The sequence below is a fragment of the Prorops nasuta genome, unplaced genomic scaffold (genome assembly GCF_024137725.1).
Source record: "Prorops nasuta isolate Cenicafe-Biocafe unplaced genomic scaffold, Cenicafe_Pnas_1.2 PNAS00010, whole genome shotgun sequence".
NCBI lineage: Eukaryota > Metazoa > Arthropoda > Insecta > Hymenoptera > Bethylidae > Prorops > Prorops nasuta.
The window spans coordinates 5,776,641-5,792,608 of NW_027116807.1; the positions used below are offsets into that span (position 1 = coordinate 5,776,641).

Sequence of the window (15,968 nt, forward strand, 5' to 3'; positions counted from 1 at the left end):
TACGCGAATACTTGCTCTGAACTTGAATATTAATGATGGATAAATAACGTGAGGAACGGATTATGAGATCAAAGGGAAAACTTGATTTATTTCTCCATCCACTCTTTTACCATACTACTTAAAATTTATCTCATCTACCAGAGATTTGAATAAAGAGCGTTTCACACTGGATTGGAAATTACCGATGAAAGATTATTATCGAACAATGTTAATTATTGGATATTATTATAGCAATAATATTGCATAAACATTCTTGAGAATTAATTTTTTTTAATGTTATTAATTACTCTATAGTAATATTTTCTCTTTTACTTTCTAATATATCAAAAATGTTTATAACTTTATTATAAATTTTGGTGTCAATATTATTTATATAGTATATGAAAAAAAGTAAAGTGTATTTAACAGTGGATTTTCAATTTTTTACAGAATGGTGGTTTACAAGAGGAGGCACTATTACGTACCTGGGCCCTCAACCATGCCGAACAAGAGAAATGTGGGGACTGTTAACAGCAACCTGTACCGGAAGAGGTTTGCCTATACCGAACTAAAAGACATGAGCAACGATTGACGACCGCTGTTCCATTAGGGCACCAACTGCTTATCAATAAATTATTAGCACCAAATGAACTGTATATAAAGCGCACAATGCGATTTAAAGAAATGGACCATTTTCTGGGACCTTGCGCGACCTTCAGAAAATTATCAACGGTCGAGACTTATTGGGTGACCTTGAAAAGGCGCTTTAAGAAAACAACAATTCCGCGAGAGGAAGTCAAGATTTTCCAGATGCTTCCGGAAAGCTTGGACCACTTCCGGTTGTGTGCTATCCGTGGATGTGGAGAGGAGAGCAAGAAATAAGATCTTGGAAATTTCTTAGATACTCTGCGTGTGACCCTGATCGACCTTCAAAATAATCAGGGGGTCTGCAAAGTCAACGGGAAGTCTCTGATGCTTGAGAAGAATGACAAGTCTGCAAGGTGTCCTTGAGCTCCTAAAACAAAGTGTTGACAGCCATTGGTTGCCATTGCCACTTTTTGCTATTTTAATGGTTTTTTCACCAGGCAATATGTAGACCATGTAATACCCAATAATGTTTTGCATACTTATGGTTTAAGGTTGAAAAGAATGAGAGAAACTAGAAGAGCGAGGAAAAATTGGAGTAGAATGAGATTCTTTGGTAAAAATAGAATTTTGTATGAACTTTGCAAGGTTAGACATTGATGAGTGAAAGTTGTGTGTAAAAGATATTTTTTTTTAAACGATTGTAAGTACAAGAATGGAAATCGCGTGGAAAAGATTTATGTAAAGAATGCAAGCAGCTTAAAGTTTTGTGCTAAAAAATATACAGAGAAGTTTGAATGCGAGAAGAAAGATTTTGGTGACGAATTTATAATTTGGACGCTGGATCCTGGGTCGAAGCTCAAGATAAAAGTATATCAGCGCTATATTTTGTTCTTTTCTATTGTACTAAGAGGATATGTGCACATATGGGAAGCGTGAACCGACCATGACGTAATTATTAATTATAGCCAAGTGTAAGATATGATATTTTTCAATTCTATGAATGATAGGGCCGTTGTAATTTGGAAAAATTCAGGGCTGGAAAGCTTAGAATTTGAAGACAAAAAAGCAGTAATCATTCTAGGTAGACGGTAATTCCATGCGAAAATGATAAATTGTTATATAATTTATCTAGTTTTACTTCAGAATGTCCTTATTTCAATCTCCCGAACATAAAAAATGCTTTTTTGTTTTCAAATTCTGAGGTTTCCAGCCCTGAATTTTTCCAAATTACAACGGCCCATAGTAAAATTCAACTTGCTATTTAGGTATGTGAATATTAATTAGTAAACAAGTAAATAATTCAATTAGTAAATCAATCGACGAACGTTTCTTGTGAAATGGCTTTAGTTGGAAATCTATAGAAAAATGTACATACTGATTATTATATGAAATAATGCAATTATCAATATCGATTAATTGATCAATTGTTTTATGCTATAAAGGTCACGACTAAAAGTTATGTTTAACATTGTAATTCGTTTGTATGTGATTATAACAGGATCAACGTGAATATTGAATATATGTGAGAGTTTAGGGTAAAATAAGATAAATTAACAACGTGCTATGCGAATATCGTTTTAAGAAGCGAGGGATTTATTAAGGTGACACTAGAATTATTCTGGAAAAATGGGTATTTTTGCTAACATTTTTATAATGCCTGTTTAATGTACACGCTTTTTAACATTCGCAATAAAAGCTTCGTCGATCGAAGTTTTTTTAGTATGAAAAGAAAATATGATAAAATTCGCAGGTCCCAAGTATAATGCTAGGATTTTCTATTTCCTACTTAATCCAACTTGCATTAAACTACCAGTCGTATATTTCTTATAAAAATAAAGTCGAGCTTTCAAGTTTCTCCAAACGTAGATAATTTTTATTTAATGAAGATACAGTGAACATTTGGTTTCCATTATCAATCAGTATTTCTTTAAACAATTAAGCTTTCAAGTTCCTTTGAAAACAACAATTTATAGAATAGTTGTTTTAAGTAAAAGAAACTGTAAAGTTCAACTGTTTGCTTTACTCATTCTTTTACCACTTAAGTTTAATCTATACTGATAATAAGTCTACAATCATTGCAATAATTGTGCAAAAACCTTCACTGCTTTAGCCAAAATTTTAAATTCAAGAGCGTCTCTCTCAGGGATATTTTTTACTTCAGTCCCTAATGAGATTAAGGAGAGTAATTATACGTACGTTAAAATATTAATTCTACAAAAACAAAATAATGCCAATGAAAATGGTAAAGATTATAAGATTTAAAATATTTCATTTTATTTAAACCCTGTTTCCTGAATTTGTCATTGTCGAATGTATTTGCGTGTCTATAAATTATAAGTATAAATATTGTTTTTATTAGATTATTAGTAAAATTTTACGAAGGCTATCGATTAATTCTAAATAATTGCCTTTTCAATTTGGCGTATTATTAATTATTGTTGTGGAAAGTATGAAATAAATGGAGAGAGAGGGGAGGGAGTGAAATAGAATTTTAAGCACTTGTCACAAATAAGTAAATTAAATAATTATAGGACGAGCCAAGAGACGATATTATTATTGTACAATATATATGTTATATAATTGATAATTGTGATACTCGATGATAAGTAGGCCTGTCATATATAGTCATTGTACAGAATAACTTTTTTGTTCATTTTCTTCTTCCCTCGCTAATTACTATTTTACACAAGTACGTTAAAATTTAATTATTTATGTGTAAGTATGTTAAACTCTGACAAATAGAAATAGTCATTGCATCAATATTCTTTTCCAGCTCATTGAATTAATTTAGTAAATTGAGATATTTTATCGTCAGTTAAGTTTCTTGCCTGATTTTCAACTGTGAATTGTACGATATTTATGTATTACTAACAGCTCTAACATTTGTATGACTCGTCTATGCATAAAAGGAAGGCAGAGCAAGATTTAATTGTGTAATATATGTATATTGTACGTATCATGGAAATTTTAATAAACACATGAACGACGTGACAAGAGCCCATTTGGTTAATTAAATATCATTTCTTTCTTCATTTCGAACAGGGCAGTGATTTGAACCCGTAAATATGTGTGAAGTTAGGACCCAAGACTCAAACTTTAATAGCTCTGAATACACTTCTGACTTAATTTAGACCAAAATAGAAGTTCCTGATAGTTTAGATAAATAATTTTAGTCGTTTTAATTAAAAAAAAAATAAAATTAGAACAATTGGGAGCTAACTTCTCACAACACCTAATGTTAAAAATAAAATGCTTTTTAATAGAGATCTAAGTTAATTTAGCTATAAATAAGACTTCCTGATAGTTCAGATAATTAGTTCTAACGGTTTATTAAAAATAATCTCATTTGAAGAGTTCGATCAAAATTTTCCAAAAAACTTTCACCACAAGTCCCAATAGTTCTGGTGCCAATTCTGCATTCCTCTTGGCGAAACATACAAAATATTCTTAAATATTATTAATTGAAAAGCTTCTTTCTCTCGAGAGTGAATTAGAATTCACAGTAAGATCAATTAAGATCATATTTTACGTGTGTTTTTTGTTTTTCTTTCAGATTTAGCTTTCGCTATATAGGCAACTTAGGCAAGCCCTTTAGCATATCGTATTAGTTAGGAATCATACTAATGGATCTAAAGAAAAAGGGTACGTTGATATAAATTTACCTTCCTCTGAAAATATGTATTTATCTCATTTTGTCTTAGGTTCTCTTTTAAAACTGTTTCTTCAACCAAACGAAAAGGATTTTCTTATATATTATTATATACATATTTTTAGAGCAGATTAATTACAAAATATGCTGGTCTAATTTTCATAACTGTACACGGTTATACTATCCATATGTTTTAACTTTTCATTTATTAATTCGCATTTTACTATTGGATATTTCTAGCAAAAAAATTGCTAGTCCAATATACGCGGATTATTTTTATAATTTTTGTTAAATACATATTCATATAGCAAATTAATTGCAAAATATGCCGATATAACTTTTATTAGAACTTATTGTTTTATTCATGTATTTAAATTTTAAAGTTAACAATTTCTGTTCCATAGTGCTTATTTTCTTGCGAATTGTAAATATTTTATTTCAAAACTATATATAGACAAACAGCCCGAATCCCTTAACGGGATCCCTCACGCGTGCTTTACCGACAGTACAAGTCAATAAACAATTAGTTTAATAAAAGTCAAATGCGAAGCAAATTGCAAAAACGGGCTTCTTTATGACAATGTGCCAATTCTAACGAGTCAATCGAGCTTAAAAAAACTCAAATCGAATGAAGAATAACGCTGTACCACTGTCCCGCGTTCTTGAAGTGGAACTAACCAAAACTAACCTCTCTTCGAGAACACGGCACAATGCTACAGCGTTATTTTTCAACTAATTTGAGTGTTTTTAAGTGCGTTTAACTCGTTAGGACTGGCACATTGTCCAACAAACGCCCGATTGTTCAATTTGCTTCGCATTTGAATTTTATTAAACTAATTGTTTATTCACTTTAACTGTCGATAAAGTAGGCGTGAGGGATCCCGTTATTTCCCTTGAGTAACATTGTGGGGAGAGTGGGAGACCAAACACTTATGAACTCATATCACACCCCACAGGGTGAGGGTGGTATAAGTGAAATAAATAACTCATTCTTTTAGCTATTGGGGATTATTTGTATTTTGTACAGAATACTTTATATAACAACAAGGAAATACTGAATCAAACAGATGCATTATCAGTACAATCGCACGTTAAGAATTATTAAGCTATTATTAAGAAAATTATTTTCTTAATATGTAAAATATAGAATTTGTTTTAATTAATTTCTTCATTTGATCTTAAATGTCTCCAATTTAGGTAAATTATAATTCACTTGATCAACATTTACTACTTGCAAAGAGATATTCAATTAATGTCAATTGATTCTTTGATTTGTATGTGATCAATTTATATAGCTTTTCAATTAATATTAGCTAATATTTCTCTTCGTGCGTTAAATATCATTTGCGATATAGAGCCCATTTGGAATTGTTTTTACACATTATCTAAAGCATCATTCTAACTAGTCTATTTTTTACTTTAAAAATTATAATAAAAAAATCAGCATTAGTCAATGTCATTAATTTGGTAAAAATCCTTAATTACAAATATAATATTTGCATAGTTTTGTTTTATGTAACTCAAATAATTGGTATAAATAATATCAAACGCTTTTTTGAGGGCTCTAAATCCAGGCAGAGTTTATTCGGTGGCAAAATGTAATACTCGTTATCATTTAAAACTCTATTCCTTATACATCAGGCATGTTCTTTTTCACTGCACTAGTAAAGAGCTAGCAATATACTGAACTGCACTAAACTGGATAGCCTAGTTCATTAGGGCAATTTTGTAACCCTTGTCGACAATCTCGGTATAGTTAGGCCGAAGTTAATGACAAATATCGGTTTGTGCAATGATTAATGAATATCTATACATATATATCGTTGACGGTCCTTACCGATACCGAAAATTTTCGTTAAAGTTACAGAATACGACGGGGTCAGTTCTTACACAAAAATAAGGTTTGTTCTTTTTCATGAACTAATGCACATTAATACGAGATAATCGTATAAAGGATTCTTCTAGTCAATGTGACTAAGAATTTTCTATTATTTTTCAAAGTGCTGCAATCGCACTAAGTGTAGTAGTTCAATGTACTAGACGCTCTAATTTTTATTGAAAGCTTGAAGGAAACTATGGATTTTTTCGCTGCACTATCGTACTGGTACAATTAGATAAAATAAAACAAACATATTTTCTCAATCTTACTATTGCACCAATGCAATAGTGCATTGAAAAAAAACAGACCTTGTGATTTTCTTATACTAGAGAACACTAGTCCGTGAAAAAGATCAGACGGTTAAACGCAATTATTACACTTTCAATACATTGTACATTCACAATCCGCACTAGTTAAAGGTACACAATAAGCAATTTGTTTACATATACATATGCTATATGTGTATACATATATTTATAAATAAGAACAGCATACTAAACTATTCAGTTTAAACAATACTTCAGTTTCTGTTTTCGAACTTAATATAGTATTTAAGTTTTTCAGGCACAGCGATTGGGAGATATCCCAAGACCACTTAGACTTTGTAAACTATTCATTTAGTATAATTGTAATGAAAATGAAGTTATGGCTTGCTTAGTCTTTGTTCACGAGCTATGGAAGTTATTTTCACGTTACGTGCTATAACAGTGTTTAGAAAAATATGTTCTCTCTTCGCGTTTTCTTCTGCTTGTAAAAAGCAATTGTCATCGCAAATTACTGCAAATTCTATCGTTTTTTGTTCGCATGAATATTATTTGTGCCTTCTTTTCAATTGAATTCACCTCGATTAACTCCTTTTTAGTTAATTTCGTAATTCTTAATTTTCGTCAAATAACATATATATAATATATACAAAATTATCACAAATCACATTAAAAATCTAACACATTCTTGCTTACGATAATCGATAATTATATAAGCTTTCTTTGCTTTTCTGCATATAACGCTATTGTCAAATATACATATACATTTTGTAAGACACAGAGATTATCCAAAGTGCTGTAAAAAATTTGTTAAAAGTTACTTTCCAAAGTTTCTAATTTTATAAGGTCACTGTTTTTCCAATAGGCACCTAGTTTTTTCGTACTTTTCCCAAATCTCTTCTAAAGTATATCTCTTAAAATAATCATAAAACAATAACGTAATAAACATTTGCACAACTTCACTGCTTGTATAATAAAAATAATACATTGTCAACAAAACGAATGTTACTAGCTTAGTAAGTATATAATACTAAAAGATATTTGCGCGCAAATCTTGTAATTAAGCAAGTAACTTATAAGTAGTTCGATTCAATGAGCAATTATCAATAACAAATAAAATTAAGGATTAATATAGTTGGGAAAGTATAGCGTACGAGATGAGGAAGGAAGACAATTCGCAAAATATATCAGCACTTTGGTGGAGATAGGGGCTACTATCTGCATGTCGGTTAGCTCGTATGGTTAAATTGTCAAATACCGTAAATATCTAATTACTAACTCTAGAATAAATATCTATCACAAAAGGCTGGTTTAGCTGTGTGGCCTTCTAATATAGTATACTCTTGTGACAAAGCCTAAAATTTGTCATGGCCTATATTATATAGCGATACATATCGGTTTCTAAGTCCTACGAATATTTACATATGATTATACTTTCAAATTACTTTCCAATTTCCACAACGTCGAACCATCGTTATATCGCTTTCCTGTCACTGTTAAATATATAGGATGATAAAACTTTTCATTTGTGACCATTTATAGTAAATTGAATTTGATAAGTTTCAGTGGATTCGACGAGTGAATTTACCCATTTATTAAATGCAACGTTGATGATTAAATATGCACTTTTCAAATTACGCATAATTTCTGTCAATTGTGCAAAATATCACTTTTCATTGCCTACGTTACTCTTTCTGTAGTGCAGGTTCTTATACCTCATATTCGTCACTATCCTTGGGCAATTTTCGTTCGTGATTTGTGTAATGTAAAAGGGGATCGCCAACCGTTACAATTGCTGTTTCGTCTTCACTGTTTATTTGACGGGCCATAGCTTCTTCTAAAAAAAATACAGATTATTTATCAAAATAAACTCAATTTAATGGGGTTCCTCACGCTTGCTTTACTGACACTACAAGTCAATAAACAATTAGTTTAATAAAATTCAAATGCGAAGCAAATTGAACAAACGGGCGTCTTTAGGACAAGGTGCCAGTCCTAATGAGTCAAACGAGTTTAAAAACACTCAAATCGGATGAAAAATAACGCTCTACCACTGCCCCGCTTTCTTGAAGTGAACATAACCAAAAGTAACCTCTCTTCAAGAACGCGGCACAATGGTACAGCGTTATTTTTCAACTAATTTGAGTGTTTTTAAGTTCGTTTGACTCGTTAGGACTGGCACATTGTCCTACAAACGCCCGATTGTTCAATTTGCTTCGCATTTGAATTTTATTAAACTAATTGTTTATTGACTTGAACAGTCCATAAAGTAGGCGTGAGGGATCCCGTTAACGGGATCCCTCACGCGTGCTTTACCGACAGTACAAGTCAATAAACAATTAAGTTAATATAATTCAAATGCGAAGCAAATTGAACAATCGGGCATTTGTAGGATAATGTGCCAGTCCTAACGAGTCAAACGAACTTAAAAACACTCAAATTAGTTGAAAAATAACGCTGTACCATTGTGCCGCGTTCTTGAAGAGAGGTTACTTTTGGTTATTTCCATTTCAAGAACCCGGGACAGTGGTACAGCGTTATTCTTCATCCGATTTGAGTTTTTTTAAGCTGGATTGACTCGTTAGAATTGGCACCTTGTCATAAAGAAGCCCGTTTTTGCAATTTGGTTCGCATTTGACTTTTATTAAACGAAATGTTTATTGACTTGTACTGTCGGTAAAGCACGCGTGAGGGATCCCGTTAAGCTAAATCAATGTTACTTGAAAATAAATGACAATAAATATAATGTTTTAATACCAGGTAGACACAGTTGAAGCTGATCACTGCTAGGGTTTGTACTATCTCCAGTTCCACTGTCTTTGCTATGCTGAGAACTCGTGTCCAGAAATAAATGGGTTTGTGTTTCCGTGACAATGGGTAAAATGGAAGTAACCGGCTGTGAATTGGTATTGTGCGAAGCACTTAAGCGACGTCTAGTCTGATAAATAATTACCACCCATACCACTGATGTACCAACGGCGCAACACACAACGGTAATTATTATCAAGCCTAATATATCATCTTCGTTAACCAATGAGCTTGGAGCTAAATAAATGAAATAAACAATAAGCTTATGAAAAAATTATTAATAATATAAACAATCGATTACAAAAAAATATTTACCCGGATTAACAGTGAGGTTTGATGCATCAACCACGGTACCCTGAGAATTGGTCATCTCACACTCGTAACTGCCAGCATCGCTCAGAATAGTGTTGACAATTATTAGCAATTGATCTTCGGCAGTGAAAAAATGCCTTTCTGTCGCTTGCAATGGACTGCCGTCTTTGCGCCAAGACAATTTTGGTTTGGGTGAACCTCCAGCCATACACTCCAAGACAATTGAACCGCCAACTGTTATTTCTTTATTTTCCATAGGCTTTACGAAGGATGGCGTCTCTAAAATTTAAACCAGAAATTATTTTCATATAAAAATGTGTATTTAGAGCAAAATAATTTTCCATAAATATACCTAGTATAGTAAGTGTAGCATTGGCAATTATTAATCCTGCAAGATTCTGTGCAGTACAGGAATAAATTCCACCATCAGCTGCTTTGGCATTAATGATAAATAATACATCATCAGTTGGCATCATGTACATTCTCCTTTCTCGTGCCGCTGGAAAATCATTACCACCATCTTTTTGCCAAGCTATTTGAGGGGCTGGAAGACCTTCTGCTGAGCATTCCAGGTTTGCAGTACTTCCAGCCATTACTTCTATGTCTTTTGGAATTTTTGAGAAGGAAGGAAAAACTGTAAAAAGAGAGAAAAATTAATATAATGAATGGACTTTCAGTATTTTTGAGCTATTTTCATTTCAAATAGATACATACTCAGAACACTCAATTTGACTTTAGCAGAATATGTTGTTCCATAATTATTAGTAACCATGCACTGATATTTGCCAGCATGGGCATGAGTTACATTGAAGATAGTCAATGTGGAAGTTACTTCTGTCACTCCATTCTCAGAAGTGGATACGTCATTTTGGAAATCTCTCTTTTTCATCTCAACATTGTCATGTTTCCAGGTAAAGTGAAGTGGAGCATTTGCTGTGCTGTTCGCTCGACATACAAGTGTTACATTATCACCTTTGATACTCATTTGACCTACAGGTTCTTGGATTATCCTTGGCTTAGGATAATCGTCTGCAAATTTAGTACAATTTTTATAACATAGGAACTAAGGTATGTTCAAATCATAAATCTAATAATACAAATTTCTCACAAAAAATAATATTTTAGTAATTACCACAAGTAAAATTGGTATGATGAAGTTGAGTTAATGGCATCCTTTCAAGCCAGGCAGGATATCCACAATGGACTTTAGCGTCGCTGCTAAGCATATTTCTCCTTAACCACACACTTAACCATTGTAAACCACAGTCACATACCAAGGATCCTGAAAAAATTTGTTTATAAAATTAAACTGTAAAGTGGAATTATTCAAATTATTCAATGAAAATTGAAAATAAAAGCCCTTACTTGAATTCATTTTGAGTTTGATTAAATTTGGCATAGAATCAAAAGCATTTTCCTGAATGTTTGTTATATTATTGCCAGTAAGATCCAATTCAGTAACGTTTCTTAAACCAACAAAAGCTTTTTGATTGACAGACTTTATTCTATTATGTGCTAGTCCCAATTTAAATAAATTCCCTAATGGACCAAATGCTTTGTTTGTATCTTCCACTGTATAGGAAATTCTATTTGCATTGAGTTCCCTTGAGAAGACAGAGTATAAATTAATACATGGTAATAAATACATTGAAAGTAAGATTTATCAATATTTTATAATCACTTACAACACGCGCAAATTTGGTGTAAACCTAAATGCTGTATCGGAAATGTATGTTATTTGATTATGATCAAAATTTAGGGTCTCTAACTTATCCAAAAATTCAAAAGCATCTCGTTCAATAGAAGTGAATTCATTGTGTGATAAATCCCTGTAAATAAAAATTTATCATCAATTATGTACAAATATTCAATGCATTTTAACTCAAAACATAATTATTTATTTGTTTATAATAATACTTACAATTCTGTGATATTCCTACAACTTTCCCATGCTTGATGGTCAATCATAGAAATTCTATTATGAGATAACGTTAATTTGTCCAGGTGATTTAGTCCCCAAAGTCCTCCTTTTTTTACTGAAGTTAGCTGATTAAAATCAAGCTGTAAGTAAAACAAATTTGGCAGTGGATAAAATGCTCCATCCTCCAATTTATCAATTTTATTTTTTGTCAAACGCAGTTCCTCCAGGTTCTCCAAGCCTTTAAAGCTTAAGCCACGAATCTGCCGCAACTCATTTCTATTTAATTCTCTGCAAAAAAAAACCTAATTAAATTATATTCTACTCATTAAATCTATAAAATATGGTTATTATCATTTGATGCTTACAATATACGCAGTCTTTTAAGATTAGAGAATAAATCTTTTATGTGAGTTAGATGATTTTTATTTAAGCGAAGCTCCTCCAATGAAGTTAGATTATCCAAAGAGCCATTTTCTATTATTTTTATTTGATTTGAATTTAAGTGTCTGAAAAAATGCCACTTATTAAAAATTTTTTGTTTTGTTACTTCCTGCAATTGATTAAAAAACATACTTACAGATGCAATAGCTGATTAGGAGCCAAAAAGAATCCCCTCTGTAAAACTGTTATATTATTTCCACTTAAATCCAAATTTATAAGATTTGGTAATGTCAGTAATGCAGTACCATTTATACTGGTAATTGAGTTATGCGATCTACAACAGATTTTTTTTATAAAAAATAATACGAAATTTTAATGAGTTGAGAAATTTATCATTAAATGTAACATCTACTAACAATGAAAGACGATATAAGTTTGGTGCAAACGTTAAATCTGGAACTTTTGTCAATTGGTTCTTGTTCACTTTCAGTACTTTTAATGTATCATTGTTAGATAGAGCAAGTCTGAAGTCATCTCCTAGTCTATTGACACTCACATCACTAAAAAAAAAAATTAGTTATTTGTAGATTGAAAAGAAATCCAATATTTCCTTTTTTATTCAATGGAGAGATAAATGTAAAGGTTCTAAGAAATGAATTATCCCTATTCAGAGGTAGATATCCTTGACTGTGAGGTATAAAAACTGACAATGGTCAATAGCCTTCAGAAAGAACTATATATGGTATTAGAATCCTACTCAGGTAGTTTAATTTTTAATTTTTTGTAAATCAAACAATTCTCATTGCTTATGAATACAAATTATTTAGACTTAATATACAGATTGAATTTTTTTTTTAAAATTTATTTTTAAATAAATATTTAAATAGAGACAAATTCCATTGAATTCAGAGAGACTTGAACTCAATATATTTTTGTAGCCGAATTAGGTTCGGCGTTTTGTTTTTAAGAACCGTGAAATCTTTAGGCGGATTTTGTAATTGTTCGAGGTTGCATCGTCGTTGTGGTTTTCTGGGCTGCCACGATCGTATGTGTGAACACATGGATCAATGTATACAGTGATAGTGTGGCTGTTTGGACATCGAGCTCATGAAAAGATAGGTCCATCCGTGCGAGTTGTTAAAGGGTAATAACTCGTCATGGTCAGAACGCCTGGAAGTTTCTGAGAGAAATATTTATGCGGAATTGGGGGCTTATCGATTGATGGCACATCCCTGGAATACAACCGCCTGTTTGTCATTATAATAACAGCCGATTTGAATGCTATCCTGCGAAGTCTGGTACGGAACATTTGTTTTTGTTTTTATTTTAAAAAGCGCCCATGGGTTCGAAGCTTTAGGCATAGTTTTTTTTAGGAATGTCACAAGCCAAAGTTATTCTTTAGTGTCTGTGGTAAGCCAGTCCTAGATTGCTCTTTGTAACGAATTGTACTAATAAAATTTGTTTAAAAATTGAGCCTTCATTTTGTCCAATACCTTTATGTGTAATAATATTATTTCATTAAATTTTGTTTTTTATAATGAAAATTAAAAAATAGAATATCAATAGAAGAATTGAACAATAAGTATTTACTTTATGCCCATTAGTGATCATGGGACATTAAATATCAGTTGGCTAAACCATATCTAATAACTGATACTGCTAGATCATTGTTTAATGACCAAATTGTTCCAATCATACATTTACCAAAGGAAGCTTGCATTATAGAGTTACTTAGTCAATTGTTTTGTTATATTGATACTAAATTTCACAGACACAATGTTTTCTCTAATTTTATTGTTTTAAATTTATTTTAATAGCTTGACATTTAGCTGTATATATAATGAATTGGTGAATAAATTAAAGAAAATATTTATTAAAAACTCTATATTAGGTTTAAGCTTTATCTTATCTTCACTCGATTATTTTACAATCGATAGTGTCATTTAACTTGTAAATTATTAAGTTGGAATAAAAAAAGGAACATGAAACACTAACACATTAATTTACTAATATACCATGATAAAAATTAATATTTACTATAGCATGACAATTTCTTAATAAAACTTAAAAACAACAATAAGAAACTACAAAATTTGAGCAATAATTAAAACTTTAAAGAAGAAATATATTCACTCAAACAAACTCACATTTATAATTAATAATCAAAATCAATTGGAACAAAACTTAATATATTGTAATGTATAAAAAATAAATTTAATAAGAATGGAAAATTATAGGCATTATTTTCAGAAATTACATCAATATGTATTTATATATAGGCTCAAATATGTCTGTGTGAGCAAGGAAGACTAGAATGAGAAAAAAAAGGGTGGGGGTATATGAAAAAAAGGAGAATAGACGGACGAATAATAGAAGGAATATTCTTTGGAAGAGAGGATCTATTGTATTGGGGTTCATTGTGATCAAAAACGAGAAAGGTCTGATATTATTTACTCACAGTGTTTCAGTCCATGGTGGTAGACCACTAGGTGCTTCGTTGAGTTTCAAATCCCTGCAATCAACTATATTCCCGAGACAGGAGCATTTTATGGGACACTGATCTGCTTCTCCAGCATCAGCCACAAAAATTCCAGATAGAGAATTGCAAATGAGTAGAAAAATAAACGCAAAAATTCCACTTCTTGATGTTCTTTTTGTCCTTCGACCTAGGGAGAAGGCGTTTTCCCAATTCGACATTGTAAACGTAAGTCCAACTCAAAAACTATGCCCGAACTTTCCCGATTTCTTTCCCCATTCTTTCTCGAAATTAGGTTTATTGACGATAATTAGCATAATAAGTTAAATGCTACGTATTTGTCAATTAAAGGCAAAACTGGTCCCTCAAAAACGGAAATTCCTACGCACCATGATGACGCCTACAACTGGCTCTAAAATCTAACAATACAACGAACACAACTCCGAATACAACTGAACTGAACCTAGGCCAGGGGTCACAGAAACTCCCCTCTTAAGCCCGAAGCCGTCTACCGTAACGCCATCTACGAAGACTGTCCTCTGGACGGTACTATAAGAACAGTAAGAAAATTTCCAATCCCATTTTATCTGTAAAAGGAAAGTATGGTAAATTTGTCCAATCATACATCTTTGAGTTTTTAAATTATAGAAGAGGGACTGGCGAGACTGCTATCGTCCCCTCCTCCCTTCCCGGCAGAATCGGCTGTCCTCGGAGGCTCGGACTCCTCGGCCCTCGCGCCCCATCGCGCCCTACTGACGTTGGCTGACGTGCTCATTTCTTCAATTTCAATGATTCAATCAATATCAATTTTTACTTGACAAGAGTCATGAAATTGTGTTAAAATGGTGTAATACATTCTCTGGTAAAGAATTGAGTGAAAAAAAAGGAAAATGGCCGGATCAGCGTTAAGGCGCTTGATGGCAGAGTACAAAGGTGTCGTTAAATTTGTTACATTTCTCTTATAAAATAACAATTTACTCGTATTGTGTAAACTAACCTTCTTAATCTACCAATATAATTATATAAATAGTGTATTGAATTTATAGAGTTGACCCTGAATCCACCAGAAGGAATCATTGCTGGTCCAATAAATGAAGAAAATTTCTTTGAATGGGAAGCTTTAATCACGTATGTAATAATGTAGGTTCAATCAGTACTATTTGTTTTACTGAAGGTAATTATTTTTTTAACAGTGGACCAGAAGGAACATGTTTTGAAGGAGGTGTTTTCCCAGCAAAACTTGTATTTCCACCAGACTATCCTTTGAGCCCACCAAAAATGCAATTTACTTGTGAAATGTTTCATCCTAATAGTACGAAGTTATTTTACTTATTATGAGATATAGAAAACAAAAAATAATTTGATATATTTTTGTAGTATATGCAGATGGCAGAGTATGTATAAGTATATTACATGCGCCAGGAGACGACCCTATGGGATATGAAAGTAGTGCTGAGAGATGGAGTCCAGTACAAAGTGTAGAAAAGATTTTATTAAGTGTAGTAAGCATGTTGGCAGAACCCAATGATGAAAGTGGAGCAAATGTTGATGCTGCAAAAATGTGGAGGGAAGACCGAGCTGAATTTGAGAGAGTTGCACAGAAGCTTGTTAAGAAAACTCTTGGCATACCTCCGTAATTTAATAATTGTATTAATATCTGAATAATAAGACAAAACTGTTATGTTTTAATAAAAATTATACATCCTTGATTT

At 32.0% G+C, this 15,968-nt stretch overlaps 3 protein-coding genes across 18 annotated transcripts in view; 2 read left to right on the plus strand and 1 right to left on the minus strand.

Moving 5' to 3' along the window:
• LOC136776568 (trehalase-like) overlaps window positions 1–3,563 on the plus strand; it is a 42,839-nt gene extending 39,276 nt beyond the window's left edge. For 14 of the 16 annotated variants that reach the window (XM_066732181.1, XM_066732188.1, XM_066732191.1 and 11 more), the window contains one exon: window positions 430–3,563. In XM_066732181.1, the coding sequence (XP_066588278.1) occupies window positions 430–571 (142 nt within the window). In that variant the 3' untranslated portion in view covers window positions 572–3,563. The remainder of the gene's footprint in view (window positions 1–429) is intronic. The other 2 variants (XR_010823090.1, XR_010823091.1) reach the window with 1 other exon arrangement.
• Window positions 3,564–5,059: 1,496 nt separating this feature from the next.
• LOC136777068 (leucine-rich repeats and immunoglobulin-like domains protein 3) lies at window positions 5,060–14,698 on the minus strand. Its single transcript, XM_066733121.1, has 13 exons — window positions 14,239–14,698; window positions 12,197–12,340; window positions 11,977–12,114; window positions 11,765–11,905; window positions 11,400–11,687; window positions 11,164–11,307; window positions 10,844–11,082; window positions 10,611–10,760; window positions 10,193–10,507; window positions 9,831–10,112; window positions 9,458–9,757; window positions 9,116–9,403; window positions 5,060–8,195 (listed from the first exon to the last, which is right to left on the minus strand). The coding sequence occupies exons 1-13, from the start codon at window positions 14,475–14,477 to the stop codon at window positions 8,068–8,070; spliced, it is 2,796 nt and encodes a 931-aa protein (XP_066589218.1). The 5' UTR covers window positions 14,478–14,698; the 3' UTR covers window positions 5,060–8,067.
• Window positions 14,698–15,965, plus strand: LOC136777077 (ubiquitin-conjugating enzyme E2 G2). The gene is made up of 5 exons (XM_066733136.1): window positions 14,698–14,816; window positions 14,905–15,189; window positions 15,303–15,384; window positions 15,450–15,568; window positions 15,634–15,965. The coding sequence occupies exons 2-5, from the start codon at window positions 15,147–15,149 to the stop codon at window positions 15,891–15,893; spliced, it is 504 nt and encodes a 167-aa protein (XP_066589233.1). The 5' UTR covers window positions 14,698–14,816; window positions 14,905–15,146; the 3' UTR covers window positions 15,894–15,965.
• Window positions 15,966–15,968: the final 3 nt, after the last annotated feature.

Excerpts from the sequence above, each read along its gene's own strand:
- LOC136777068 (XM_066733121.1), bottom strand. The coding sequence starts at position 14,477 with ATGTCGAATTGGGAAAACGCCTTCTCCCTAGGTCGAAGGACAAAAAGA. Across the intron at positions 10,113-10,192 it reads AGTCAAATTGAGTGTTCTGA|TTTTTCCTTCCTTCTCAAAA; the intron begins GTATGTATCTAT and ends CTCTTTTTACAG. Across the intron at positions 9,758-9,830 it reads TGCTACACTTACTATACTAG|AGACGCCATCCTTCGTAAAG; the intron begins GTATATTTATGG and ends TTTAAATTTTAG.
- LOC136777077 (XM_066733136.1), top strand. The coding sequence starts at position 15,147 with ATGGCCGGATCAGCGTTAAGGCGCTTGATGGCAGAGTACAAAG. Across the intron at positions 15,190-15,302 it reads CTTGATGGCAGAGTACAAAG|AGTTGACCCTGAATCCACCA; the intron begins GTGTCGTTAAAT and ends TTGAATTTATAG. Across the intron at positions 15,385-15,449 it reads GAATGGGAAGCTTTAATCAC|TGGACCAGAAGGAACATGTT; the intron begins GTATGTAATAAT and ends TTTTTTTAACAG.